This window comes from Castanea sativa, chromosome 5 (genome assembly GCF_040712315.1).
Source record: "Castanea sativa cultivar Marrone di Chiusa Pesio chromosome 5, ASM4071231v1".
Lineage (NCBI taxonomy): Eukaryota > Viridiplantae > Streptophyta > Magnoliopsida > Fagales > Fagaceae > Castanea > Castanea sativa.
The window spans coordinates 80,248,861-80,276,707 of NC_134017.1; the positions used below are offsets into that span (position 1 = coordinate 80,248,861).

General features: G+C 32.5%; 1 protein-coding gene across 1 annotated transcript; it reads left to right on the forward strand.

The window, feature by feature from the left end:
• The first annotated feature begins 10,745 nt into the window (after nucleotides 1-10,745).
• On the forward strand, nucleotides 10,746-21,640 carry LOC142636335 (beta-amyrin synthase-like). The gene is made up of 17 exons (XM_075810522.1): nucleotides 10,746-10,946; nucleotides 16,537-16,722; nucleotides 16,944-17,033; nucleotides 17,136-17,333; nucleotides 17,528-17,612; nucleotides 17,834-18,000; nucleotides 18,390-18,581; nucleotides 18,673-18,786; nucleotides 18,904-19,023; nucleotides 19,128-19,250; nucleotides 19,340-19,438; nucleotides 20,003-20,059; nucleotides 20,181-20,371; nucleotides 20,529-20,706; nucleotides 20,927-21,007; nucleotides 21,150-21,233; nucleotides 21,518-21,640. Exons 1-17 carry the CDS (start codon nucleotides 10,746-10,748, stop codon nucleotides 21,638-21,640), a joined length of 2,289 nt encoding a protein of 762 aa, XP_075666637.1.
• Nucleotides 21,641-27,847: the final 6,207 nt, after the last annotated feature.

Below are 27,847 nucleotides of genomic sequence, written 5' to 3' on the forward strand. Positions count from 1 at the left end.
TTTGAGAGATTGGAACATTGACATTTTCCGGAATTGGGGAATGTACACTTTCTAGAATTGGAACATCCACATTTTCTAGAATTGGAATAGCAACATTAGTTGTTGGCAATCCCACGTTGACTTCAGAAGAACTTGAATCTTTTCTTTTGAAAAAATCAAGCATTGTAGTTGATTTTTTCATGATCTACAAATAAAATAAGAATTATATATATTAAATTTGTGTGACAATTTTCAGTATTATATGATTTGTTTTTTTCTTTTTGTCTTTGGTCTGCCTTTATTTATCTTTGTTTTTATGTTTTTTCTATTTTTCTGACATTGACCCACTAACCCAATCCCACCACGGCACTACTGACACTCTTTATTTATTCTACACAGCACTACTAACAAAAACTTTCCTTAACTTTTGTTTCTTGTCGGTTGGTCTCTTGTCCCTATTATGCCCAAATACCAGTCAACAAAGCACAAAGTTTGTGCTTTGTTGATTGGTAGTTGTGCCACAAACAAACAAACACAGGCCGCATCACTTGTCTCTCTCTATCTCTGTTATCTATATATAATACAAGAGACAGAGAGAGAGAGAGTCACAAACCAAGTGCCAGTCACAAGGCCAAAAAGCCCAAAAAAAAAAAAAAAAACCACAGGCCACACCAGTGCACCACAGATTCAATTCACAATCAAAAATCAGTAATTAGTTCATCACTCTCAATCTCATCATCAGTAAAAACACAAACACTCCACTAGTCCACCTCTACAAATCAGTTGATTCACAAATCACAAAAATTTTATTAGGTTTTGATTCTTGAAGGAAAGGATCATAGATTTAAGTACCTGTGATTGTGAAGGCTCAAGCCTCAAGCAACCAGCAGCGGCGACAGTTGAGAAGGGCTTGCGACTCGCGCGATGATGATGAACCGGCGTCGGCGTGGGTGGGTACTCAGTGGTTCACTTAGCCTCATCGCGTCGTGCCTTTCTATCTCTCCGTCTAGTCGCGGCGTCGTGCCTCTCTATCTCTCCGTCTAGTCGCGGGGTCGTGCCTCACTCACTATCTCTCTGTTCTGTTCCTTTCTTTTCTTTTTCTTTTTTCCTTTGGCTTTCACTTTCTTCGTTAGGCGTTAGGTTTTCTGCTGAGTTTTTTTTTTGGGTCATGGCATGGGCTCGGGCTGGACAGCTGGGCTTGGAACTCTGAAATTTTGGGAGGGGGCTTGAGCAAAAAACTAAGGGGGGCCCAATTCTTTTTTTTTTTGAAAAATTTAAGCTGTTAAATTTTTTTTTTGGGCCCGCGGGGGGGTGGGGGGGCCTTTAGCCCCCCCTGGGTCCGTCCCTGAATGTACCTACTTAAGAATGAGAAAATAAAACTTTGGGTGAACAATACGATCAATTATTTGAGTAATATCAATTTTAATTATAGGATAAATTTTTGTTATCATAATAATCTCCTTCAGAGAATGAAAATTTGAATAATAACGTTGAAACTCAAAATTTTTAATTGTACCGAAAGAAATTAGGAAAATATAATGCATAACAACAATAATTAGAAGAATTTTCAAAAAAGAATAATATCAATGAAAATTACTTTCTTAAATTGTTTATATTTTAAGGAGAACAAAGTTTGTTATGATTTTTGATTATCATAATAATCTATTTTAAGAAAATGGAGGATTTGAATAATTTATTTAAATAAAAACTACACACACAGATATATATATATATATATATATATATATATATATATATATATATATATATATTATTTATTTTACTTGAAAAAATAATCAACCTCATGTAATTCATTTTAAAGTAATGACTTTAAAACAAATGAGTAACTACTCTAAAAATTGGATTTGTTTATTCATAACTTTCATGTTTAAAAAAACTTTCACTTAAATTTAACCGAACCGATGTGGTTTGATATGCTACGTTAATGTAGCTTAGCAAAAGTGTAGTAACAATAAATGTTTTACTTAAGATTTAAAATATTACAAGTTTGATATATATAAATGTAAAAGAATTTAAATTTTGAATAGGTGCTCTAAACCTAAACATATCTTTTCCCTATATGTAAGTGCATAAAAATAGACAAAAATGGACCAAATTGGATTGAAGTGGACACAAATGGAAAGAAGTGGACCGAATGGGAACAAGGTGGATGGAACTGGACCGAATAGGTCCAAAGTGGGCTGAATAGGAGTGAAGTGGACTGAATAACAACAAATGGACAGAATAAGACCAAAGTGAATGTAATGGACTGAATAGGAGAAAATAGGACCGGAGTGGAAAGAATGGGCCGAATAGGACCAATGTGAATTGAATAGAAGCGAAGTGGACAGAATGGGCCAAATAGGACCAAAGTGGGCCGAATGGATTGAATAGGACTAAAGTGGACAGAATGGACTGAATATGACTGAAGTGGATAGAATAGGACCAAATGGACCGAATAGAACCAAGTTGAACCGAATAGGACTTTCAAATATTTATCATTTTTATTGCATTTTAGAGTTTATATTTCTGATTTTTAATTTCCATTTTTTATTTTCTTTGTATTTTTAACTCAAAACTAAAGATTTAACACAAATATAATAAAATTTCATACTTTTCAACCCAAAAATTAAGGAAAAAAATAAAATTTTAAGCTAAACTTGATTAGGAAACCTACAAAAAGAATCAATTTACGACCTAGTTAGTGTTTAATTTTTTAGAAAAATATTATTTTCACAAATTTTAGAGAACAAATTATATATTATATTACAATAACAAAATAATTATTTATTCTCATGTATTGTGTGGGCTTGCAAGTAGTTTAATTAAAAGAGTTGTCAATTAGGTGTTGAAAAGATATCAAAATCACAGAAATTGCATTTTGCTCGAGCGTATCTCGAGTCTCCATATTGGACTCAACAATAAAACTTATTAATCGAAAAAACTTACTTTCTATTGTTTGCCAACACTAAACCTATCGAACCTAACAAAAATTTATGAGAAGCAGTCAAAATGAGATGACCGTAGATCATTTGACGTGAGATGTCAAACACCATCCCAATTCATAACCAAACCCTCATGTTATTTTTCTTGTTTGAGGCCAAATTTACTCAAGCTTTGGTTTGAATATAAGATCAAAAAAATAAAAGAAGAAGAGGTCATTGACCTAGAATTGCTTGAAAGTCCAAATACTCTTCATTGCATACACCATTTTGGTTTGAGACAAAGTTTAGCTACAAAATTGATTATAGCCAATGGCTACTACTCCACTCAATAACTTTCATTGCATATAAAGTTTGAAAGATCCATCATTTAGTCACATTTTCTTCTTATATCCTTTGTAAGGTTGAATTTATTCATTCATGTGTTGGCTTTATTTCGTGCCAAATTTTCTTGTAATTCAACAGGTAGAAACCCTGTATATATTGGTGGGAATAATGTAAAGGTTGTGTGTAAGAGAGTGTGAAGAAACTCAAGTTGTGTGCATTTAAGAGGAGTCTCGCGACTGGATTTCACGACTGACTAACAACTGGCAAGTCGCCAAAGTGCCACACGTGTGAAGCATGTAGGAAGCTGAAGGGTCACAACAGCTGGAGCATTACATGACAAAAAGTACAGTTTGGCTTGACAGTTAACTCACGACTCAAACTCGCAACTCGTTCTAGTCGCGAGGGCAAGTTGCCAGAATGCCCTGTTTTGTTGAAAATTGACTTTTCACATTCCATCTTATACCCTACTATAAATACCCTTATGTCCACGAAAAATAACGTGTTGAAAAAGGAGTCTATTTGAGAGAAAAACCCTAAGAGAGGTTTCTACAACACACTCACCCTATTGGAGATAGAGCTACTCATTCTTAGAGAGAAATCTTTGTAGTCTCTTCTCTTTCGCTCTCCCATTGATATATCCATTAAGAGGAGATTTGTACCCAAACACTATCCACACCCATTCAAAGTGTTAAGAATGTTTTTGGAGCTTGGGAAGCATTGGAAGATGCCAAGGATGGCGGATGCAATGGGCTTATTGCGGGATCTGGTAAGTTAGAGAAGACAAGGTTCGGCATAACCCTGTTGGAGCAAGAAGCTTGGAGAGCTTAGGTGCATTGGGTAGATTAGGCTTGGAGGGTCTATTGCTATTCATATATCCAAACTTTATTCTCTAGTGGATTATTTAACCGCTTGGAGGGCGGCGGAAAGGTTTTTCACAGAGTTCTTCGATTTCCTCTTCAATAACACGTGCTAGTGTTATCCTTGTATTTGCATCTCTCTTTCCTTAATCTTTAACCATTAATTGTTGCTGTGTTTGTGATTAATTATGTGTTAAAGTAGTTTGCCAAATTGGGCATTGCTTATATTTCATATTCTGCATATTCTGCACATGTATTGTTTGAATATAAGCTTGTGTTGGTAATGTTGAAATTGGGGGTCTAAACATTCATTAGGGTTTTATACGCTAATTGAACTTTCATCCTCCATATTTATGAAATTTTAGAATATCAAAGATCAATATCTATGACATTAATCAAATGTTTAAATTTCAAATTTTTGTTGTCTAAAATGCATTAAAAAAAAAAAGTTTATAGATACAACATTTAATAACATCTGATTGACACAAAATTTGACATATTTGTTAAGTAGAAAACCAAAAAAAAAAAAATCAATTCAATAGTTAGTTTTTCAAAATATATAGCTATTATATAGTTTTTCAAGTTACACCTGGTGTAACTTTTAGCAATGTTACATCATTCAATATTTTTTAATTAAATACAAATTTTAACTAATCAAGCATTGGATTATATTATTTTTGTGCATTCTCCATGCTTATAAAATTTCAGAATGATTAAATATCAATAGTCATGTCATCAATTAGCTATTTAAATTCATTTTATTCTTGTATTTTAAAATAATGCATAAAAAATGAGTTTATGGATTAAATGTTAAATAACAACTAATTGACATGATTATTAGTATGCATGTTAAAAGCATATAGAACATAAAATCTAGTGGTGGAATTTTTAAAATATGAATTCTTTAACTCTAATTTTTAAATTAGAGTTACATCAAGTGAGCTAACACACACACACACACACACACACACACACACACACACACACACACACCAGGTTGGGGTTACAGAATTCTAACTAAGCTAATCTCGGGTAGGTAAAGTGTTAAATTCCAAACCAAAGGTAGTCAACTTAAATTTCAGTTAAATCATAGGTGTGTAAGTTGTAATTTTTCCTATATATATATGAGTTTGGTTCACCACCGCACACTCTTGGTGCAGTTGTCACTCCATAAGTATAAATGCTTGTGGGGTATGAGGGGCAAGGGCCTGGGTTCAAGTCTCCAGGAGGGAGTTTCACACACATATACACTTAGATTAGGCTAGAGTAGAAATTCTATCTTGTATATAATATATATATGAGTTTGGTTCAAGTTTCACTTAGTGTTACTCTAAGCAATGTTACACCACCCAATAACTTGTTATAGAAGTCATATTCTGAAAATTTCACCGTTGAATTATATGTACTTAAAATTCTTATCAATTTTCATGTGAATTGGATGTTATTTACCGTTTAATACATAAACTCATCTTTTATGCATTATTTTAAACTACAAAAACTTGAATTTAAATAATTGATTAATGACATGACTATTAATCTTTGATAACCTTTAAATTTTGCAAGCATGGATAATATATGAAGATAATGTAACCTAATGGTTGACTTGTCAAAATTCACATCCAATTAAAAAATATTGAGTGATGTAACATTAGATGCAACTTTAAGCAATGTTACACCAGTCAATATTTTATATTTGGATGCAAATTTTGAAAAATTCTCATATAGATTATATTATCTTCATATATTCTCCATACTTTCAAAATTTCAAGGTGATCAAATATTAATAGTCATATCATCAACCAATTTTTTAAATTCAAGCTTTTTTGCTTTAAAATAATGCATAAAAAATGAGTTTATGGATTGAATAATAAATAACATCTAATTGAGATGAAAATTGACATGAATTTTAAATACATATAGAACATGTAATTTAATGAAGAGATTTTTAAAATATGAATTCTATAACAAATTATTCAGTGATGTAACATTGCTTAGATTTACACTAGATATAACTTATACCAAGTGATTATATATATATATATATATATATATATATATATATATATATATATGATCACATTTTTTACTAAAATGAATGTGGGTCAGAGAATAAACAAAAGACATATAAGACATAACTTGAGCAGTCGTCTTTCGTTTCGCCTTTTTGCTACAGCAAACAATTTATGGTCTGTTTGAATTGAGGGGAGTAAAGTAGATTTGGGCCAAAATAGCTTATTTTCAGTCAACTTAACTCTACTCCTTTCTACTCTCTCTCCTCCCTTCGATCCAAAAATATAGAGATTGTTTTTTCTTGAGCTTATCTCGATTCTTCCTTTTGGACTCATTAATACACCTTATTACTCAACAAAACTTACAATTTCTCATGGTTTACCAACACTAAACTTATTGAACCTAACAAAAATTTATAAAAAACAAGCAAAATGAGGTGACCATTGACCATTTGATGTGAGGTGCCAAACACCATCCTAATGCATAACCAAACCCTTATATTATTTTTATTTTTCTTTCTTGAGACCAAATTTACTCTAGCCTAGGCTAGGCAATGCTAACTTCCATTTGAACGAGGTTTGAATATAAGATCAATTAGAAATAGTTGATGAATCACATCAAAACGAATTGTGCATACTAAATATCTCCTTGGTGGGATTGGCATGAATGTTTTATGTTAGGAAAAAAATTTCTTAATAAGATTGGAGAATAAAATAAAATACATGAAAGCTGTGTCCAATGGCAGAGCTAGGAATTTTGTTTAGGGGGGCTGAATAAAATTAAAAATAACAAACTTTCATGACATAATTCTTGATTATTAAGATATTCTCATATTAGTTGTTGAAATCTATGATCACATTCTAAGGAAACAATATTCAATTTTTTTAGTTCACTTTGAACTTTTTAAATGGTTCAATATCTAAAGTTTCACGATCTGGGATGGATGATTGAACACCTTTAATTCTTGAACACTTTTTAAACTTAAAATATGATTTAATAAAAACAAAATTCTAATAAACAAAAATTTAGCAAAAATTTAATTTAATTTAATTAATCAAATCACTATTATCAAATATAAATTTAAGATAAACTAAACTTAAAAAAAAATGAAATAGAATAATAGATACTAAAATTTAGTTGACTAATATAATAGAAAAAATTGTACACATATATTACACAAGATTTTAATAACGTGTGCCCTTAGGACATACAATAATAAACCATTTTAAGAAATTTTTTATGGAAAAATAAAAAATTACCAACTATTTTACTAGTTTTTTTTAATTTTTTATAAAATATTTTCAAAAATAAATAATTAATGTGTACTCGAAAGGAACACAATAACGGGACCCATATTGGAATTTGATATTATTAAAACTTAGATAGTTATAGTTATCCTTTCAGGGCAAATGCACAGTTATCAGCATTATTTGTTATTGTTCCTGTGGGCACAGGTACTCATAACTTACTAAAACATAAACATAAAGTGAGAGAGAAACAGAGTTAGAGAGGAGGATTACCACTGCACTGATGAATTGATTGAACTGGACGGAACCTGTAGCTGGAAGAGTTGAGTCCGGTTTGGGTGGCAACTACCGCCTAAGAGATTTTTCTTTTTCTTTTTCTAGTCAGGTTAGGGTTTATTTATTTATTTTTAAGGAAGAAATATATTTAAGTTGATTTTTTTTAATATACTTACAATGTATTTGACTATTTGGAAGGGCTGTGGGCCTGAGGCAGATGCTTTTCTTAGTTCTAATTTGTATCAATTTAAAAAATTTTTTTTTTTTTGGTTTCTGTAAAATGTGCGGCCTAAATGAATTTTTAGAGGGAATTATTTATATTAGTTGCATATTTTACTCTCTCAAAAACTCAGGAGTCCTGGAAGTATATTTCACTGTCCATTACAAAATATTTGTGATTTTATTAACATAGTAAATGGCTTCTCAAAAAAATTAACATAGTAAATGAAAATTTTGAAAAGTCAAGGGCCCTCCTAGCTCCACAGGTGGCTGTGTCCCATCCTTTAATCAGATTAGTTTACTCATTTCCCATTTGAATAATCCACCAACCAGGTACCTGGTAAGTGCTTTTTCATGTGCCTTTTCAACTAGGTTTATATTAATCTAATTCTTGAATCGCATATGAAATTTTTTTTTCGATTGAGTGAATCCATAATCCAATTGTTTATACAAAATAGCATAGTAGGTTTGAACTCTATATCATGTGCTGCTGCATAAGCCATTGATTGTTTATCCAAAATACCATAAGAGGTGTGAACTATCACGTGCTGCTGCATAAGCCATTGACTTTAATTAGCGTGAAGCTAGGAGCCTGACTCCTTTAATAATTATGTTTTACCATATGAGGAAATTAAGAAGGAAGAAGTGAATATAGAGGTATTTTTTTAATCGGTTTTGCTTTATTGATTTTCCACTATATATCCTAATATCAGACCCTCTTTTCTTATAAAATTTGAAGACACTGAATCGGATCTTGGCTTATTGATTTTCCATTATACATACAGATGGCAGCCATTAAACAATCTTGATCAAGTTTCAGACAGTAAGGGGTGTTTGGTTTGTGTTTTTAAACAACCATTTTCAATTTTAAACAATATTACACGTATTTCTATATACTTTTTCACCTACACGTATTTTTACAAATGTTTTTAAATAACAATTTTTAGTTTTTAAACATATGTACCAAACGGGCCATAAGGATTCAGGGACCAACATTTCTAAGTTGTCAACATATATTGGAAAGTTAAAAAAGAAAAAAGAAAGTTGTAATAAAATATGGAGAAGTTGATATGAAGAAAACGTAGGTGGCAAGTTTTGTTAAAATACTTCTTTGTTAACTGATAAGCAAAAATAGGTTTTTTTTTTAATTATATATATATATATATATATATATATAATAGCTTGATTTTTGGGGTTAACTATATGGAATGGAGAGGATTTTGGGTTTGCCTAATCTATTGGAGATGCTTTGATGGTTCCTATATATTTCTTTCTCTTTCTGTTGATGGTATGTTAGTAGCTGCAAAGAGTAAGCACAAAATTCTGAAGTTGAAGTAGTGAATTTTACATGAAGATCTTCCAGCTTCCAAGAAGATCCTTGGAATAGAAATTCACCTTGATAAAAGGGAAGGTAAATTATGGTTATCACATGAGAGATATCTTAAGAATGTGTTAGAGACAACTGTAAGAACAATTTAAAATGGACAGGAAGTGGTGCACTAACATTTTAATTAATATTTTAATTCTACTTAGAGAGAGAGAGAGTAACAACAGAGTGCAGCTTTTTCTATATAAAAGGAAAACTATTACGGAGACCACAAAACTACCCTGTTCTAATGGCTGTAACAAGCTAAGAGATACAAACAATGGGTTAATAGTACGATTTAGTGAAGTTTTATAATATATCAAAATCCTATAAGCAGTATTTAATTATTTTTTCCTCACATTTGACTATGCATAAAAGACAAAAACGTTATTTTTGGTTCACTCTAAATAATTAATTTATTAATTCTAGTAAGAGAGTGATTGAGAGATCTTAAGTGTCTGTTTGACAAAAAATATTTTTACCAACTTATTTTATTATTCAGTTCATTTTTGTTACTATTCATGTGTCTTACTGTACTATTTTAACTAATCTTTACTTTTATTTACATTACTTTTAGGAAAAAACTTTCAATTTCAATAAAATAAGTAAATTTTAAATAAACCCTTAAATTTTAATTTTTAAGCCGAGGGAGAAAAAGAGAGTACCAACAAGGTGCAGCTTTTTCTATATAAAAGGGAAACTATTACGGAGACCACAAAACTACCCTGTTCTAATGGCTGTAACAAGCTAAGAGTTACAAAACAATGGGTTAAAATTAAAAGTACGATTTAGTGAAGTTTTATTATATATCAAAATCCTAGAAGCGGTATTTTTTTTTCCCTCACATCTGACTATGCATAAAAGACAAAAGCGTTGTTTTTGGTCACTCTAAATAATTAATATATTAATTCTAGTCAGAGAGTGGGAGAAACATCTAACTAAATGTCCGTTTGACAAATATTATTTTTACAAACTTATTTTATTATTCAGCTTATTTTTATTACTAATTATGTGTCCCATTATATTATTTTAGCTAACGTTTATTTTTATTTACATTACTTTTAACAAAAAAGTTTCAATTACAACAAGATAAACGAATCTCAAATGTACCCTTAGTTTTTAAATTTTAAGCTAAGGGAGAAAAAGAGAGTAACAACAAGGTGCAGCTTTTTCTATATAAAAGGGAAACCATTACGGAGACCACAAAACTACCCAGTTCTAAGGCCTTGCAAGTTGGAAAGCCGCAAGGCCCCATCTATGTCACAAAGGTTTCTGTGCCCTCATCATTGAGAAATACTGCAACACCACAAAATCTCATAGGTAGTAGCCTCACATCTCTCTCTCATACATTCTAACATGTATCCTTTGGAGTTCGGAGAGAGAAAACAGTTTGTTATTTTTTAGATCTTTTTTCGTGTGTTACATGCAAACTATATATATGCATGATTTACTAACACTGATACAGATTGTTACGTGCAAACTAGAAGAAAATCAATATTGGTATCGTTGAAGCTAAAAGAGGATGTGGAAGCTGAAGATAGGAGAGGGCAAAAATGATCCTTATCTTTTTAGTACAAATAATTTTGCGGGAAGACAGACATGGGAGTTTGATCCTGGGGCTGGTACACCAGAGGAGCGAGCTGAGGTTGAAGAGGCTCGTCAAAATTTCCGCAAAAATCGACGTCAATTCCCGGCCTGCAGTGATCTTCTCTGGCGAATGCAGGTACCTTAATTCTGTTGGAAAAATAGCATGAAGTGAATAAGAAATTGATATTTCTATGTTCACTTAAAGATGCTATTAAAAGTGGTAAAAATCCTGAAACCCACATAGAAAAGGAAATAGATAATATATGAGTTTATAGGCTCATGAGTTGGACATTAGGTTGGGCCTTTGGCATATGTGGATTGGGGCTACCTGTCCAAATAATAATATTTTATTATTTTAATTTTTGAGTCAGTTAGTCTATGCACAGCAGTTATTACTAAAACAGAGTACCTGTTCAGTAACGTATAATTTTGCATAGTCCCTCATTCATAAAAACCACTTTTCAAAAAAAACTCAAGTGAGAATTTTTTGAGCATTCATTCTGTGTTAAAGAGAGAAAAAGAGACATTGAGTAGTTCGCAGAGCACCACCTTGTGTGCTTCGTTTTCATGCCGTAGATCATTTTATCTTAGGAGGCAGACGTCTGGGAGACAGACGTCCGTGAGTCTCAAAGCACCACAGTGATTGTGTGAGGGACGAAATCTGCTTTAAAGAGATTGTGTCAAACACAAGACTTGATCTGATTTGTTTATCATTCACTCATCTAGTCTGTGAGTTTTTAATTATTTGTAGATTTTTCTTTATATATATATTCAGTGTTTGTTTGTTATTGTTGCCTTATATATCTATTTGTGTTATTAACTTTTCTTAGATCTGTGTTTTGTTCCTTTTATTTTATCACAAAAATAAATTATTGATATATACCCAACAAATTCCTCTCTCCATCTTTACCAATCCATATGGTTTTCACTTTTCTCTACACTAAATTAAATGATTTTCAGGTCATGCATGGTCAATACATTAATTTCCGGAGTTCTTAAGAATTTCTTTTGTACTTTTAAATAATGGTATGAAAAATATCTTTTTTTCATTCAACAACAATCTTACAAGAAACAACACTTTTCAAAAATTCTTTCTCAAACTAGTCGCAACTCCAGGAATCATTATTCTTTTTTTTTTTTTTTGGAAATTTGTTGTTGGAGGGGAGGGGAGGGGGAGTTGGGAGTAAAAAATTAATAAAATTATTAATATATAAAACTTCCATATTATGTACAAGAATCTAAAATAGTATTCTAAATAAAATTTAGTATACAATACAAGTATATTGTACATAGTCTAAAAAATTATTAAAAGTTTAAAAATGCATAAGACAACAACCATTAAATGCATAAACAAATAGAATTAGATAACCGATTATACTTTTTTCTCTAATTAATAATAACTTATTATATTTGTGTGTAATATCAACTAAATAAAAATATATGATAAAAAAGAATACTAAAACACCTAGGAGTAATACTAGGAGTAAACATGAAATTAAGGAAAAAAATAGTAATTGATATAAGTTTTTACTTTTGAAGTGTATGACCTTTTAACCATATATGTGGCCACTCTCTTGGAATAAAAAAAAAAGCACTAAAACATTTCTTGGACTTGATAATTTGTAGAGCACTTATCAAACTACTATATCAAACATAGAGAAAAACTAAGAAAATGTAGAAGGGGGAAAGAGAGAAAGAGAGACTGAGGAAAAAAAAATCACAGATATAGATACAAATCTGTTGTTTGTATTGATGGTATAATTTTTTGCTGATGAAGAAAAAAAGTGCAGTGGAAAACAACTTCATTCTGTTGTCAACACCAAAGTAAGCCAAAGTCACAAAGAGGATAAAGTATCCCCTACGCCAGTATCAAGAGCAAAAATTTGAAATATTTTTTTCTTTTTTATAAAATTAAATATTTTAAGAGTGGTGTTACGGCCACAACACTTTCAGAAAAACTTCACAACAAAATCTAAGTGGCAAGTTGCTAAAGGTAGGTAGAAAAATGATGTTAGTTGTGAGTTCAGATAAAAACTAGTTACAATTTACCATTTAATTTTTACAATGAAAATATTGTGATAGTAATACTGAAATGATCTTATTAAAATTTATTGCAGCCGAGTTTAAAAAATAAAATAGGGTTAGGGTGTTCCAAATTTTATTCTAATGTGTTAAAATGTGATTAATGCAACATCAATTTTTTTAGAAAAAATTAAACTGAATTATTGAATCATGATTTTAGTTACTTTTGAATGTGTATGTAAAACTATGTAAAATAATTTCTGCGGAATGAGATTAACCCCAAAACAATTGGAGAAAGTCTTACCTAGCCTTTAATCTTTTTTTGGTGTTGATAGTTGACTCTACTTTTCAAGGTTTTTTTTTGTTTTTTGTTTTTTTTTTTGATATATAGAATAGAATCCAATAGTTTAACACTTGAATTTTTATAGGATTATAGTATCCAAATTGGTGTAATGAAAAAAATTCAAAATACACGATATGGAAAGCATAAAATGAAAACACTATTTTAACCCCTCACATACAATCAAGAAAAAAAATTATACTTTTCAATAACAATTTCTTTATTGAAAAAATGTTACACACCTTTACACAAGCAAAAAAATAATTGAAATATTGACTTCAAGTTATGATTTTCAAGTTGAAAATCATGACTTGAAGTCTTAATTTCAGTTCTTGTTTCTTGTGTGTGGGAATGTGTGTAATAAACACCGCTTTACTTAATTTACCTTTACTTATTTGACCAAACTTGTGCGAAAAAAGGGACAATGAGAAGAATAATGTGTTTAATCTTATCCATACCCAATTTTGGTCAAGATGAACCTATCGGCCTGTTTATCAAGTCTTATTATAAATTTAAAACATGTATTTTTTATTGATTTATTTTCAATCTATGTGTGTATGCTAAAGTTATTATTAAATTTTCTATATCGAAAATGAAAATATTGATATCATTACTCATCAACTTAATGTGCAATTCACAAATATATATATATATATATATATATATATATATATATAAATATTTTCAGCATCATATGTGATATTATAGTAAGTGTATTATATATATTTTTTTCTATACAATTATTTTTTTCTTCACATGATATGTGATATTTTATTATTAAAGCTCTATATATAAAAAAGTGTGGGTTTGGATTTGATGTTTCCTTTTTCTTTTTTTTAAATTTAACTTATTTGTTTATAAACAATTTTTTAATGCCCCAAATCTTGAAGTGTACTTTTTTGTTTTATAAGTAATAAGAATCGTATTAATCATGAAGAAAAAGTGAATACAGCAAATACAAGGTGTTCATGATGGTGAACACAAGAAACAGTAACAAAAACCAACAAAGATATAAAAAACAACATAAGGGACAATTCTAAGTGAAGTAAGAAACTCCAAAATAGAAGAACAATTTGAAGAACCCAAGCACCTAGACCAATCATAAAGAGTACACTAGCATAGAGCTTGTAACTAAACAAGCGAATTCTCTTTAGCCTTAAAAGAGCGCCGATTTCTTTCCATTCAAACAACCCAATTCAAACAGCCAGAAACCATATTCCATATGTTCGAAGGAAATTTCCCCAGCCAATTACTCCACCAAACTCTCCACAGAACCTGGCATGACCCATTGGATCTTGAAAACTTGTAACATTTGCACCCACAAAGAGTGATCTACAGGATAGTGTAAAAGAGGATGATCCATAGATTCCTTATTATAGCAGCACATACATCACCGATTTGCCAAAGGGAGACCTTGGAGCAACAAATTATCCAAAGTAATGCTATCTGACCATGAGCTGTTGTCCACATGAAGAAAACCACCCTTTTAGAAACCTTAACTTTCCAAATACCCTTCCACGGGAAACTAGGGATAGAAGTACTCCTGATCTTATTGTAAAACGACTGAATATCAAACTTGTCATTCCCATTAAGACACCAATGGGGACTATCACACCCAACGCCTCTTGGAATCCAAGATTGAATGAAATCAAGGAAAGAGAAGGTAGCTTCCAATTCCCTTTCATGAAAATCCCTATAAAATCTCAAGTTCCAAAATCTATCATTTCTACCCTCCTGATAACACAATACGCCAGAAATGCAAGCTTCCTTGTCATTTGAACACGCATATAATTGAGGATAGAGAATTTTAAGTGAGGTATCCACAATCCACCTATCATGAAGAAAAAGAATGCGAGAGCCATCACCCACCACTAGGACCAAATGCTTGTAGAACCTCTCCTGTGGGCCCTTCTACAAACTTTAGTATTCCACCCCCCTTGACCCTCTCCATATTTAGTGGCAATAACCCTCCGCCAAAGATGGGTTCCCTCTTGGCCAAACCTCCAACCATTTAACTAATAGGGTTTGATTGAAGTGAACTAACTTCCTAATCCCCAAACTACCCATCTCTAAAGGTGAACACACCTTCTCCCTAGCCACCAAAGATTGTTTGAAACACACCTCTGAAGACCCCCATAAAAATTCCTTTGACTACACTCCAATCTATCAGCCACAACTACAAGGATGGTAGATAAGGATAGGTAGTATGTAGGAAGACTAGAAAGGGTAGTCTTCAAAATAGTAAGTCTACCACCCAGATAGTTTCTTCTCCATCTTTTCCAAAATAGGATTCCAAATAGATGTTGTCTTATACAAAAAGGTAATCCAAATACAAATATGTATCAATGTGTTAAGCCTATATTAGCTCAAAATGCAAAAGAACTAAGTTAATTTGGTCCAAATTGTGACCAAAAATAAAATACGTGACCAAAAATATTGAGCAAACAGACGAGAGATTGGCAAGAGAGAAAGAGGTGTACTAGTGGTGTTGACGAGAAATGGCATTATAGACTCCCAACAAGAACAATGGTGGCGTGGTTAACTGGCCATATCAAGTGGTGCAATTGGGACAAGACACCATAACCTAATTTGATTGTTTTCCTGTTTTTTTTTTTATTTTTATTAGTTTATATATATTGCTAATTTGGAATTTATTAAAGGTGAATGAGGGGTTTGGGAGGAACGTGGGCTTATTATTGGGCTAGATGGTGGATTTTGTTTGTTTGTTTGTTTTTTTTTTTACCAAATTTAATTTTTTGAGGTTTTTTTTTTTCTTTTTGCTAAATTAAAATTTTGGATTAATTTTTACTGAATTAGATTAAAATTTTAAATTTTCAAGGGGCCAATGAATTTTTAGGTTTATTACCAAATATAAAAGAAGATTAATGGAAATTTTCAAAAGCTGTGGACCCCCCTAGCTCCGTCTTTGTCCCTATAATCACTCTCTCACTAATTATGTGCATTTTGCTGATTTGTTTATTTGTTGAATCTTAGTTATTTGGAAATACCCTAAGAATTATCAATTAAAATGATTGCAGTTTTTGAAGGAGAAAAACTTCAAACATACAATTCCCCCAGTTAAGATTGAGGATGGAGAGGAAATCACATATGAAAAGGCCACAATTACTCTTTCACCAAGGGAGGGGAGTGTAATTACCCCATTTGTAAAAATATATAGTATCGCTAAAATTACTCTTTCACCAATAACCATATAGGTGACGTTATCTTTGCATTGCGTGAGCACATAAATGTATAATTTGTACATGTGCATCTCATTGATCTGTTTAATTTTTGAATCTTAATAAAAGTATAATTTTTGAAATTTTATTTGCTAATGACTTAGGAATTATTGAAATGATTGCAGTTTTTGGGGGAGAAAAACTTCAAGCATACAATTCCCCCAGTTAAGATTGAGGATGGAGAGGAAATCACATATGAAAAGGCCACAATTACATTGAGGAGGGTTGTCCATTACTATACTGCCTTGCAGTCTTGTGATGGCCATTGGCCTGCTGAAAATGCTGGCCCATTGTTTTTCCTTCCTCCTTTTGTGAGTTGCACCATTATTATTATTAAGCTTTCAATATTGTTATTAATTTATTATCATTATAATTTGTCAAGTAAATATACACCTCTAGAATATCTTCTAATTAAGTTTGAGTTGACTGTGAACGATGAAATTGTTCCAAATAACATCCTTGCTAGTGAACTATTTTGGCTTTCAGCTCGATATAACTACTATTTTTCTTGTATTTGATCCAAAAAATGCAGGTATTATGTTTTTACATTACAGGACATCTTAATATTGTCTTCCCAGCTGAGTATAAAAAAGAAATTCTTCGTTACATATACAATCATCAGGTATATATTATTGAAAGTTTAAAATGTTTATTGAATCAATAAGAATAGAGATTTTGCAAAAATTTTCACTTTCACCTTCATTTTCTGTTTTTTTGTTTTTAGAATGAAGATGGTGGATGGGGATTTTACATAGGAGGCCACAGCATCATGTTTTGCACAATTCTCAGCTACATTTGTATGCGAATACTTGGGGAAGGACCTGATGGTGGTCAAGACAATGCTTGTACAAGAGCAAGAAAATGGATTCTTGACCGTGGTGGTGCAACACACATATCATCTTGGGGAAAGTCTTGGCTTTCGGTATGACTATTTATTTGTGAAGATTCACATCAAATTAGAGTTAAATACTCAAAATATTTTATATTTTTAATTAAAATATAATCATATTTCTTTCACAATTTGAGAAATGAACAAATTTGGTTTCAAGCACTCACTCTGCATGATGTCTTTTTGTGGATAATTAACACTACTATGCAATGTCCTGTAAACTGTAGATACTTGGTGTGTTTGAATGGGCTGGAAGCAACCCAATGCCTCCGGAATTTTGGCTTCTTCCTCCATTTCTTCCCATGTATCCAGGTTTATACAATATATGATTACTTATTCATTGAACATTCTTAGTGTTCTAGTGTTTTTTTAAATCATTATTGCATGTGGAACCTTTCTAAGATCAGTTAAGTCTTGTTGAAACAGAGTTAGTACATTTGTTTGATGCCTTTGTCACTACAGAGGTTTAACATTCTTTTTAATGCACCAAATTCTAATTATAACATATCAATTTTGTCGTGCCCAAAATGCAGCCAAAATGTGGATCTATTGTCGGTTGGTGTACTTGCCTTTTTCATACTTATATGGGAGAAGGTTTGTTGGGCCAATCACACCTCTTATTCTTCAATTAAGGGAGGAACTTTACACTCAACCTTACAATGAAGTTAATTGGGCCAAAGCACGTCATCAATGTGCGAAGGTGAGTTTACCTTTGATGAGGAGATAACACCATGAGAAGACTCCAATTGAAGGGTTAATATAACATAAAAGGACATAACATGACCCAAAAGTTTAACCTTGAAGGTATGGACCCAATTATGTAATATTAACCACTCATTCTTGTCATTAGTATCCAATCTAGAAATTTAATATTTCGCTAACCTCGCCACTCAAGTGTCAATATTCCAATAACCTTCATGGTTGATAATTGTGGAATGACATATACAATATAGTCTTTTAAATAGATCTTTCAAAGCATTGATTGTGGAATTATTATTATTATTATTATTATTATTATTATTATTATTATTATTATTATTATTATTATTATTTTGCTAATGCATTGATTATGGAAATCAATTACTACAGGAGGATATCTACTATCCGCATCCATTGATACAAGATCTACTTTGGGATAGCCTATACATATTAACTGAGCCTCTTCTCACTCGTTGGCCTTTAAATAAATTGGTTAGAAAAAAAGCTCTTCAAGCAGCAATGAAGCTTATTCACTATGAAGATGAAATCACTAGATACATTACCATTGGGGTTGTGGGAAAGGTAATGTGATTCTACAATGCTTTAGAAAAGCCATAGACATGGTTAATTTGGGCTATATAATACTCCTCCTAATATTGTTTGCATTAAACAGTCTATGTGTATGCTTGCTTGTTGGGTAGAAGATCCAGATGGGGATGCTTATAAGAAGCATCTTGCTAGGGTGAAAGAATACATATGGGTCGCTGAAGATGGAATCAAGGCGCATGTTAGTACACATGTTATGCAAAACAATTGCAGAACTTTTTACCTATCCATTAGCATAAAATATGGTTTTCTAGTGTTATATGAATTGCTGACTTTGATATATGCAATTTGTGTGTAGAGTTTTGGTAGTCAATCGTGGGATATGGGTTTTAGTATTCAAGCTCTTTTAACTAGTGATCTCATTGATGAAATTGGACCGGTATTGGCGAAAGGGCATGAGTTCATAAAAAGATCCCAGGTTTGATTTTCAATTCTTAAATCATAAAAGTCTACATTTTTGGTTAGGAAAGTCATATCAATATGTCATTTGGAGTTATTGTGTTCCCCTTAAACAATGTAAAGGTTAGAGACAATCCTGCCGGAGACTTTAGAAAAATGCATCGTCACATTTCTAAAGGATCATGGACTTTCTCTGATCAAGATCATGGATTACAAGTTTCTGATTGCACTGCAGAATGTTTCAAGGTAAATAACTCTGTTTAATGCTTCTTCAAATTCTCCTATTGCTACTTGTCCATAATCACTGTGTGACCAAATTCTTCTATACTTCACAGTGTTGCTTGCTTTTTTCAATGATGAAACCTGAAATTGTTGGTGAGAAAATGGAACTTGAGTGCTTGTTTGATGCTGTAAATATCCTGCTTTATTTACAGGTGAGGATTAACTTTTCCTAGAATGATAAATTACTACTTGTAGCAAAAACATGTGCCCTTGGGAAGAGATGAATTTAATTGATTTTACCATTATAGCAAAAACTTTTAACTCGTTAAATTAATGGGAGTTATAGTCTAATTGCTATGATATCATTATAAATTTCAATCTTCCTAAAAGTTCAAAAAATTTTGAATTGGTGAACAAATCATCTAACCATTAGTCTAACATAGTGTTGTATATTTGTGTTTACTTATTTTGCATGCGTAGGCATGAATAGGTAATACAAGCTGTTGTTGTTATAGGTGTATCTGAAAATGCTGAAAATTACTTGTTCAAATCTAGAGAGATTTATTAATCTAAGAATATTCTTTAAAACCTTAAATTGTTTACAATTTTTTCAATATTTACTATATATATGGGTTGGGTTCAATATTTACTATATCTAAGCAATGTTACACCACCCAATAATTTGTTATAGAATTCAAATTTTGAAAATCTCATCGTTGAATTACATGTTCTATATGTTCCTAACATTCATACCAATTTTTATGTTAATAATGCAGAGTAAGAATGGAGGTTTATCAGCTTGGGAGCCTGCAGGAGCTCAAGAGTGGTTAGAAGTTAGTACCTTAACATATTGAACTCTTGTTGAAATGTTCATTTAGAAATTTATGCAGATATATTCACTCTTAATTATCATATATCAGTGGAAAATTAATTACCTTTTTTTTTCCCTTCTAGTGGCTTAATCCCACAGAATTCTTTGATGGTATTGTCGTTGAGCATGAGTATGTTGAGTGCACTGCATCATCAATTCAAGCTTTACTTTTGTTTAAGAAGTTGCACCCTGAGCACAGGAGAAAGGAGATTGAGAATTCAATTCAAAAAGCAGTCCAATACATTTTAGACATACAAATGCCCGATGGTTCTTGGTATGTTCATGTAATAGTTTACTAGATATCATTATTATTGTTATTATGGTTAGATTAATTACATTATGAATTTAAAACATTTGTTTACAATTATTTTTATCATAGTTTTATATATAGATTTAATACAAATCAATTACAATATGAGACTTTGTTGTAGGTATGGAAATTGGGGAATTTGTTTCATGTATGGTACATGGTTTGCCCTTGGAGCATTAGCTGCAGTGGGCAAGACTTACAAAAATTGTTCTGCTATACGTAGAGCTGTAGATTTTTTACTAAGAACACAAAAAGAAGATGGTGGCTGGTCGGAGAGCCATCTTTCATGCCCAGAAAAGGTAGTTTTTAACCATGGATTTTTCTTTAAGCCTCTAAATTCTTAATCTTTTCATATTTAATATCTTTCATTACCTCAATTAGGTTCAATGAAGTTTTTGTAGATCAATGAGTCAATTTAAAGAAATTTATATCTATTCTTGTTTTAAATGAGATTTTGTAGCTGTTGTATAGATTCCTCGATCAAAATTAAAATAACAAATTCTCTATGCTTGGTCATAGATATATATACCTGTTGAAGGAAATCGATCAAATTTGGTACAAACTTCATGGGCAATGATGGGTCTTATTCATGCCAAACAGGTTAGTTTATGGTTTAAAAAATTATCATTATATATATATATATATACACACACACACACACACACACATATATATATATATATGTCGAGTTATCATATGCTTTTCTTGAATAATTCTAAGAATAAAATTTTACTTGTAATAGGCTGATAGAGACCCAACACCTCTTCATCGCGCAACGAAGTTGATAATCAATAACCAATTGGAAAATGGAGATTTTCCTCAACAGGTATCTTTGTTTAACAAATAGAAAGAAAATGATACTAACTAGAAATATGAAAATTGACAAGAGCATAGATATCATTCTTCCATTATGGAGCATAGTTTTCTCCCTTGACTAATAAACTTTATAGTAGTTTGCAAGTTGCAACACAGCTAAAATAAAGCTATCACTTTCTATTTTAATTTTAAGAAAAGGCAGAAAAGAATGTAAAATAATATGACATACTATACTTTGCTTAAATTATACTTCCAATAATTTCTAATTAATCATTATTTACTTTGTTGTGGCAGGAAACCACAGGAGTCTACTTGAAGAACTGCATGTTGCACTATTCATTATATAGAAATGTTTTCCCATTGTGGGCTCTTGGAGAATACCGCAAGAATGTTCCATTGCCATCCAAAACTGTCTAACTCAGAGTGGCATAGCGAGTTCTTAATTCTTTTACCATTATGTACCATTTAGTTTTCTGTATTTTCTAACTAATAATGTCGGCATAGAAGTTTATAATGGCCACCTAAATAAAATGGGAGTAAGACTTACAATATTTTATTGTACTATCTAACATTTGTCTTGTGCATAACTACAGAAACATTTAACAATTGTGAAGAGATATTCTTCTTGGTTTTCAAACTGAGCATTATGAATGCAGGTCACTTAGTATCAAAATTTAAAAGAAAAAAATAATAATAATTGGGCTCATCACAAAATTAGACTACAATTAGGAATTAATTTTTATTTGATTTGAATTTTAAAATTGCACTTCAACTTAAGAGCATCCACATCAGTGGATGGATAAATGTGTATAAATGTGCAAAATGAAAAAAAAGTCACTAATTTTACACATTTTGAGCAAAAAAGTCCCTACATCAGTGGGTGTAAACTCATCTATAAAATACACTTTGCTGCAATACCGTGTAAATTTACATGGGTACTGTAGCAGGTGTATTTAATATCGTAATAGTTTTTTATCTCTCCTCTCTATTGACTCTCACCTCCCTCTCTCTCAGACACACATCACAGCTCTCTCTCTCTCTCATCTCATCAATTTTTCTTCCTCTAGCTTCCGCCGATCGCCATTGCCGCCGATGAGAACAAGGTCGAGCAAGCCAAGTCGTCGGACGAGTCCGTCGCCTACAACACGAACGGAGTTTTTCGATGGGTCCGTCACCTAGAATCTCATGGGTTTTGATCCATTTTTGGTTGAGCTTGAGGCCGGCGACCATTGCGAGTAGGTGGCGGTGCTGGGAGGCGTCGATCTTGCTCAGACCGGAGGCCTCGATCTCGCTCCGATTCGTTGGTTGTTGGTTTTTTTTTTTTTTTTTTTTTTTTTTTTTTTATTTTCTGGTTTTGGTTGATTGTGGGTGTGGGTCAGTGGGTTTTGATTATCTTGTCGCCGATTGGGTGGGCGATGAATGGGTTTGGGTGTGGGTGTGGCTCAACTGATCGGTGGGTGTGGTTTGTTGAAGGATGGGTGTGGGCGTGGCTTGACGAATCGGTGGGTCTGGTTTGTTGAAGGATGGGTGTGGATGTGGCTCGGTGGGTGTGGTTTGTTGAAGGATTTTGTTGAAGGGTGGCTGGCTGGGTGTGGGTGCGGCTCGACGGAGAAGACGTAGTGAGGGAGGGAAGGAAATAATAAAAAATGTAAAAATGATGAATATTTTATTAAATAAATGTGTAGAATAGATAAATTGATATGGTTGTTTTGTAAAAGTGGAGGTGTAAAATAGAAAAAGTAGGTTTTTTTGTGTAAAATAGACAGAAAATTTGAACAAGCTGATGTGGTTGCTCTAATATGATATATATGATTATCTTTTTCCACTTTTAATTAATTAACAAATTATTGATCTAAACACAGAATACTAATGAAAAATAAGATTCAAAGAAATCTTGGTCTATTTTTTTTATTTTGTAGATATTTTTTTCGGTTGTAATTTGAGATGTTACTATAAGCTACAGTTTAGAGAATATAGTATTCGCTACAAAATGCAGTAGTCGCTGTAAAACTTACCCATAAGATTTATTTGTGGTTTGAATTGTTCTTTGTATTTACCACTTGCTCATCATAAGCACCACTTGATAATATGTTAAAATTTAAAATAACCAAAAAAAAAAATTAGAAACCTAAAAGAAGAGGAAAAATAGGAGTAAATAAATATTTACCACAATTGACACATTGAATAAATGATTAATGAAGTCAATGGGCCTTTATAAATTTTTCGCCAAAATGCAAAACTCACCCTTTAAGTTTCACCACTTTTCATTTCAGTCCTCTAAGTTTAAGCTTTGACATTTCAATCTTTTAAGTTTCATTCATCCTCAATTAAGTCCCCCGTTAACAATCTGTTAGTTCTACAGACTTGTAGTTATCTACCCAAAAATACCATTTTTGCCCTTTATTTAATTTTTAATTTTATATTTTTTTGATTTATTAATTTTAAAAAAAATGTTAACTTCAAACAAATAAATTAAAATTTAAAAAAAAAAAATGAAAGAATCAACGTTGTCCCTCCATTTGAAGCCTATCTTGATACTAACAATTTCTTTCCTTAGTTTTCTTTTTTCTATCCTACCAAATCCTTAGTTGGTAACAAAGCAGTGGGTCATTATAGAATTATGGTGGTGGAAGGCAAAAGATTCCCCAAAAACTTTTGATGGGGGATTTCCTCCTCCAGAGCTTTTCTTTCATATTTGCTAAGGTGTAGAGTATGATCGAGTAGTATCCAGTTCAAACATGTCAACTCATTTAGCCACTCAAGTGGGAGAGTACTTAATGCCATGGGAAGCCCAAGGTATTTACATTTTCTGGGAACCATACGACTGAAAGGGAAGACTTTGGGCGACTTTGCTCTGATCGGACTGTACAGATTCAGTGGCTCCAATTCCCTATTCTCCCTCTCGGTCTCTCATTCCTTCTCCTTCTCCCTCTCAATGTCTCTCTTTCTTTCTCTTTCTCCCTCTCGATATCGGCCTGGGCTGGGGTATTAGGTGGGTGGGATTGCAATTGTGTTCTTTCATATGGAAGGGATGACAGTGATTAATTTCTGTTTTTTTTAATTAACTTTTTTTAAAATAATTAATTATTTAAAGAAATAAATAAAGGGCAAAAGCGGTGTTGTTTGGGTGGGATAACGGCAAAAACTAACAGATTGTTAACGAGGGACTTAATTGAGGATGAATGAAACTTCAAGGACTGAAATGACAAAACTTAAACTTAAAAGACTGAAATGAAAAGTGGTGAAACTTAGAGGGTGAGTTTTGCATTTTAGCCTCCGTTTGGATTGAAATGAAAAATGAAAATTATTTTACTATTCAGCTTATTTTTGCTACTATTCATGGGCCCCATTGCACTTTTTGATACTATTCATGGATCTCACTGTACCATTTCAACTAACTTTTACCTTTATCTACAATACTTTTAGCAAAAAATTTTTAGTTTTAGCAAAATAAGTGGTTACCAAACAGACCCTTAGCCTAAAATTTAAGTAACGTATATTCATAAAAATCTCATGAGGAGTTGAAGGTTTTAACCCAAAGAAGGATTAAAAGCAACATATTCCTTAAGAACATTGCAAAAGGTGAGTGATAGTGTAGAGATTAAAAATGCAGAAAAGAAAAAGAAGGAATAGGATTATACACTTGTGCTTGTTTAGACCCTAAATACAAAATTAACCAGTTATAGGCTTGTACACAAACAAATACTAGTGTGGAACAAGTCTAAAAAGCATGCACAATCCAGTAAACTACTCTAAGCCATAGTTATCAACAACCATTAATAATTATAATGCCAAAGAGTAAGGTAAGAGAGATGCAAACACAAGATAACACTCTAATGTGTTATCAAAGAAGAAACCGAAGAACTCAGCGAAAAACCTCTCCGCGACCCTCAAAGTCGAAATCGATCCACTAATGAATAAGTTGGAGTACAAGAATAGCAAAAGACTCTCCAAGCCTAATCTACTCAATGTACTTGATCCCTCCAAGCTCTTGCTACCAACAAGGCTACGCCAAACCCTGCTTTCACTAGCTTTCCAAATCCTACAATACGCTTGATTGCATCCGCCAAGTCTCACCATCTTCTTTTGGCAAATTCCCAATGCTTTCCAAGCTCAAAAACACTTTTTACACTTAGAATAAGTGTGGGTTGTGTTTGGGTACAAATCTTCTCTCAATGGGTATGATAATAGGAGAGGAAAAGAGAAGGGACCACAATGAAAATGCAATAGTGCATGCATACATCAGCCGCACTCTTAAATGCGCTTCCCTGGAATTATACATGTAAGTCCTACTCAGAGGCATTGTTTTCCACACATGTTGGCAGCCCTCTTAAAGGCAATTTTACAGAATCTTGCATGTAAGTCCTAATCAGAGGCATTGTCTTTCATACACATCAACAGCCCTCTCAAAGGCGATTTATCTAGATTTATACATGTAAGCCCTAATGAGAGGCATTGTCTTTCACATACATCAGCTGCCCTCTTAATGGCGCTTCCATGGAATTATACATGTGAGTTCTACCTAGAGGCATTGCTCCTTACACAAACATTAGAAGCCCTTTTAAAGGCGATATCCAGAATCATACATGTAAGTCCTACCTAGAGGCATTGTTTCTTACGCATACATTTGAAGCCCTTTTAAAGGCAATTTACAGATTTATACATGTAAGTCCTAATCAGAGGCATTGTTTTACACATACATCAGCCGCTCTCTTAAAGGTGCATCCCTGGAATTATACATATAAGTCCTAGCAAGAGGCATTGTTCCATACATACATCATGCTACAAAGAGATAATATCATACATCAAAGCCCACTGTGGGGAAATACAATACATACATGTCCAGGCCTATCAAGAGGCGATACATAATATACATACATAATTGGCCCATTATGGGGCACTGTCTACAGAATACATGGAAAAATACATGCTCACACAGGGGCTACATCATGCTACAACAAATGGCTAACCCTATGGAGAATCATCACTCCTGAGATACTAGTCTGTATCACCACCATCACTATCATCGCTGCTGGTAAAAGGACCGGTAGAAGGACCCGCACTATCGGAAGTGCTGGGAGCATACCCTGGACCCTAAGAAGGCCTCGGAGCCTGAGCAAAAGGACCCCAATCACCTGGCGGGCCTAGAGGAACTAGCATGTACACAGGCTCGAACGAAGGAATGATAGGCCCTCAGCTTGGAATCTAAAGGGTAGTCGGAACCAGAAGAAGAGCCACTCATAACTTTCTCGCCAAAAGCATGGAATAACCCTAATACAGTGTTAGCTCGCTCTGAAACTGACTCCGCTTTGTGTTGTATTACTTATGAAACAATCACTTATGAAACACATGTTTTAATGTTGTATTGCACTTATGGATTCTAGTTAGCTTACCTGGTAAAGTCTCTAATGGTTGAATAAGAAATCTAGTGTTCAATCCCCGCTTACTCCAAAAATTGATTAGTGTCTTGGCCTGATAATAAAGAACTATCATCAGGTGTAGACGTCATAGGTTGTAAAACTCTCTAAAAAGAATGTTGTATTACAATCCTCATCTCGCTTAACTTTTATCAAATGTGAACAATAAATAAAGCATATTAATATTGAAGCATAGCCAAGCGGTTCTTTTTTTTTGGTTATATGGTTGCCTAACATTTTTTCATCCCCATACCTTAACTCTGAACTTAGACGTTAGTATGTGGGCCCATGTAAGAGGCTCACTTTGGTTCCTAAACCTAAACCAAGTGACGACTCCCAAAGAAAGAGAAAGTGGGTCATGCAACCCACAGCTGGATGCAAGCTACTTTAATATTATGTCACTATTTAACAAACATGTCTTTACTAATACTTCACTAGATGAATATATATAAATTGACTATCTCACTATTGGACATATTTTGGACATAAAACATAGCTGAACATGAGCTATCTTGAACCCATTTCACTACTAGACATATATATTTAAACATATGTAAACTACCTCTGGGCATAAACTATTTGACAAACATTATTTGGACATAGACCATTTTATGTTAAATATAAACTATACCACAACTAAATATAGACTATTTTGGACTTATCCCATTGTTGGACATATAACACTTATTTAATTAATTTGTAATGTCGAACATCACTCGATAAATCATTAAGACCTTTAACTCATGATTTAGTCAAAGCTAAATGCATATATATATATTACATTAATTCAACTATTATCACAACCTAAATAGTGATATAATGCTAAAGATATTATATTAATTTATCTTAACCATAATCATGATTCTTAAACTTTGGGTTTTATTTATTTTGTAGCCTTAAAAGTGTGCTCTAGAAGCTATTGGTATCTTTAGCACAATTTTGAGTTCTGGACTCAACTCCCCGAAACAAACTTGGGTCTAGCAAAGTGACTCCTCAAGTGGATGAGACGTGGCTATGCACAAAAATCAGCCCCTCAACAATGCCACAATATTTTCTCTACCACTCCTTGTATGTCACATAGATAGTTGTGGTTTTTTATGTAGTCCTTAAATTTTTTAAGTTGTGCTGAAACCACAATTTTTGTCACAACCTCCTTATGTGACAAGTCATGAGCAGTGGAGTTGTGAACGCACTCCCACTTACAACT

Bases quoted from the DNA above. Each gene is read 5' to 3' on its own strand.
- LOC142636335 (XM_075810522.1), top strand. From the start codon at position 10,746: ATGTGGAAGCTGAAGATAGGAGAGGGCAAAAATGATCCTTATCTTTTT. The intron at 18,787-18,903 runs GTTAGTACACAT...ATTTGTGTGTAG, and splicing joins AAGATGGAATCAAGGCGCAT to AGTTTTGGTAGTCAATCGTG. The intron at 19,439-20,002 runs GTGAGGATTAAC...TTAATAATGCAG, and splicing joins ATATCCTGCTTTATTTACAG to AGTAAGAATGGAGGTTTATC.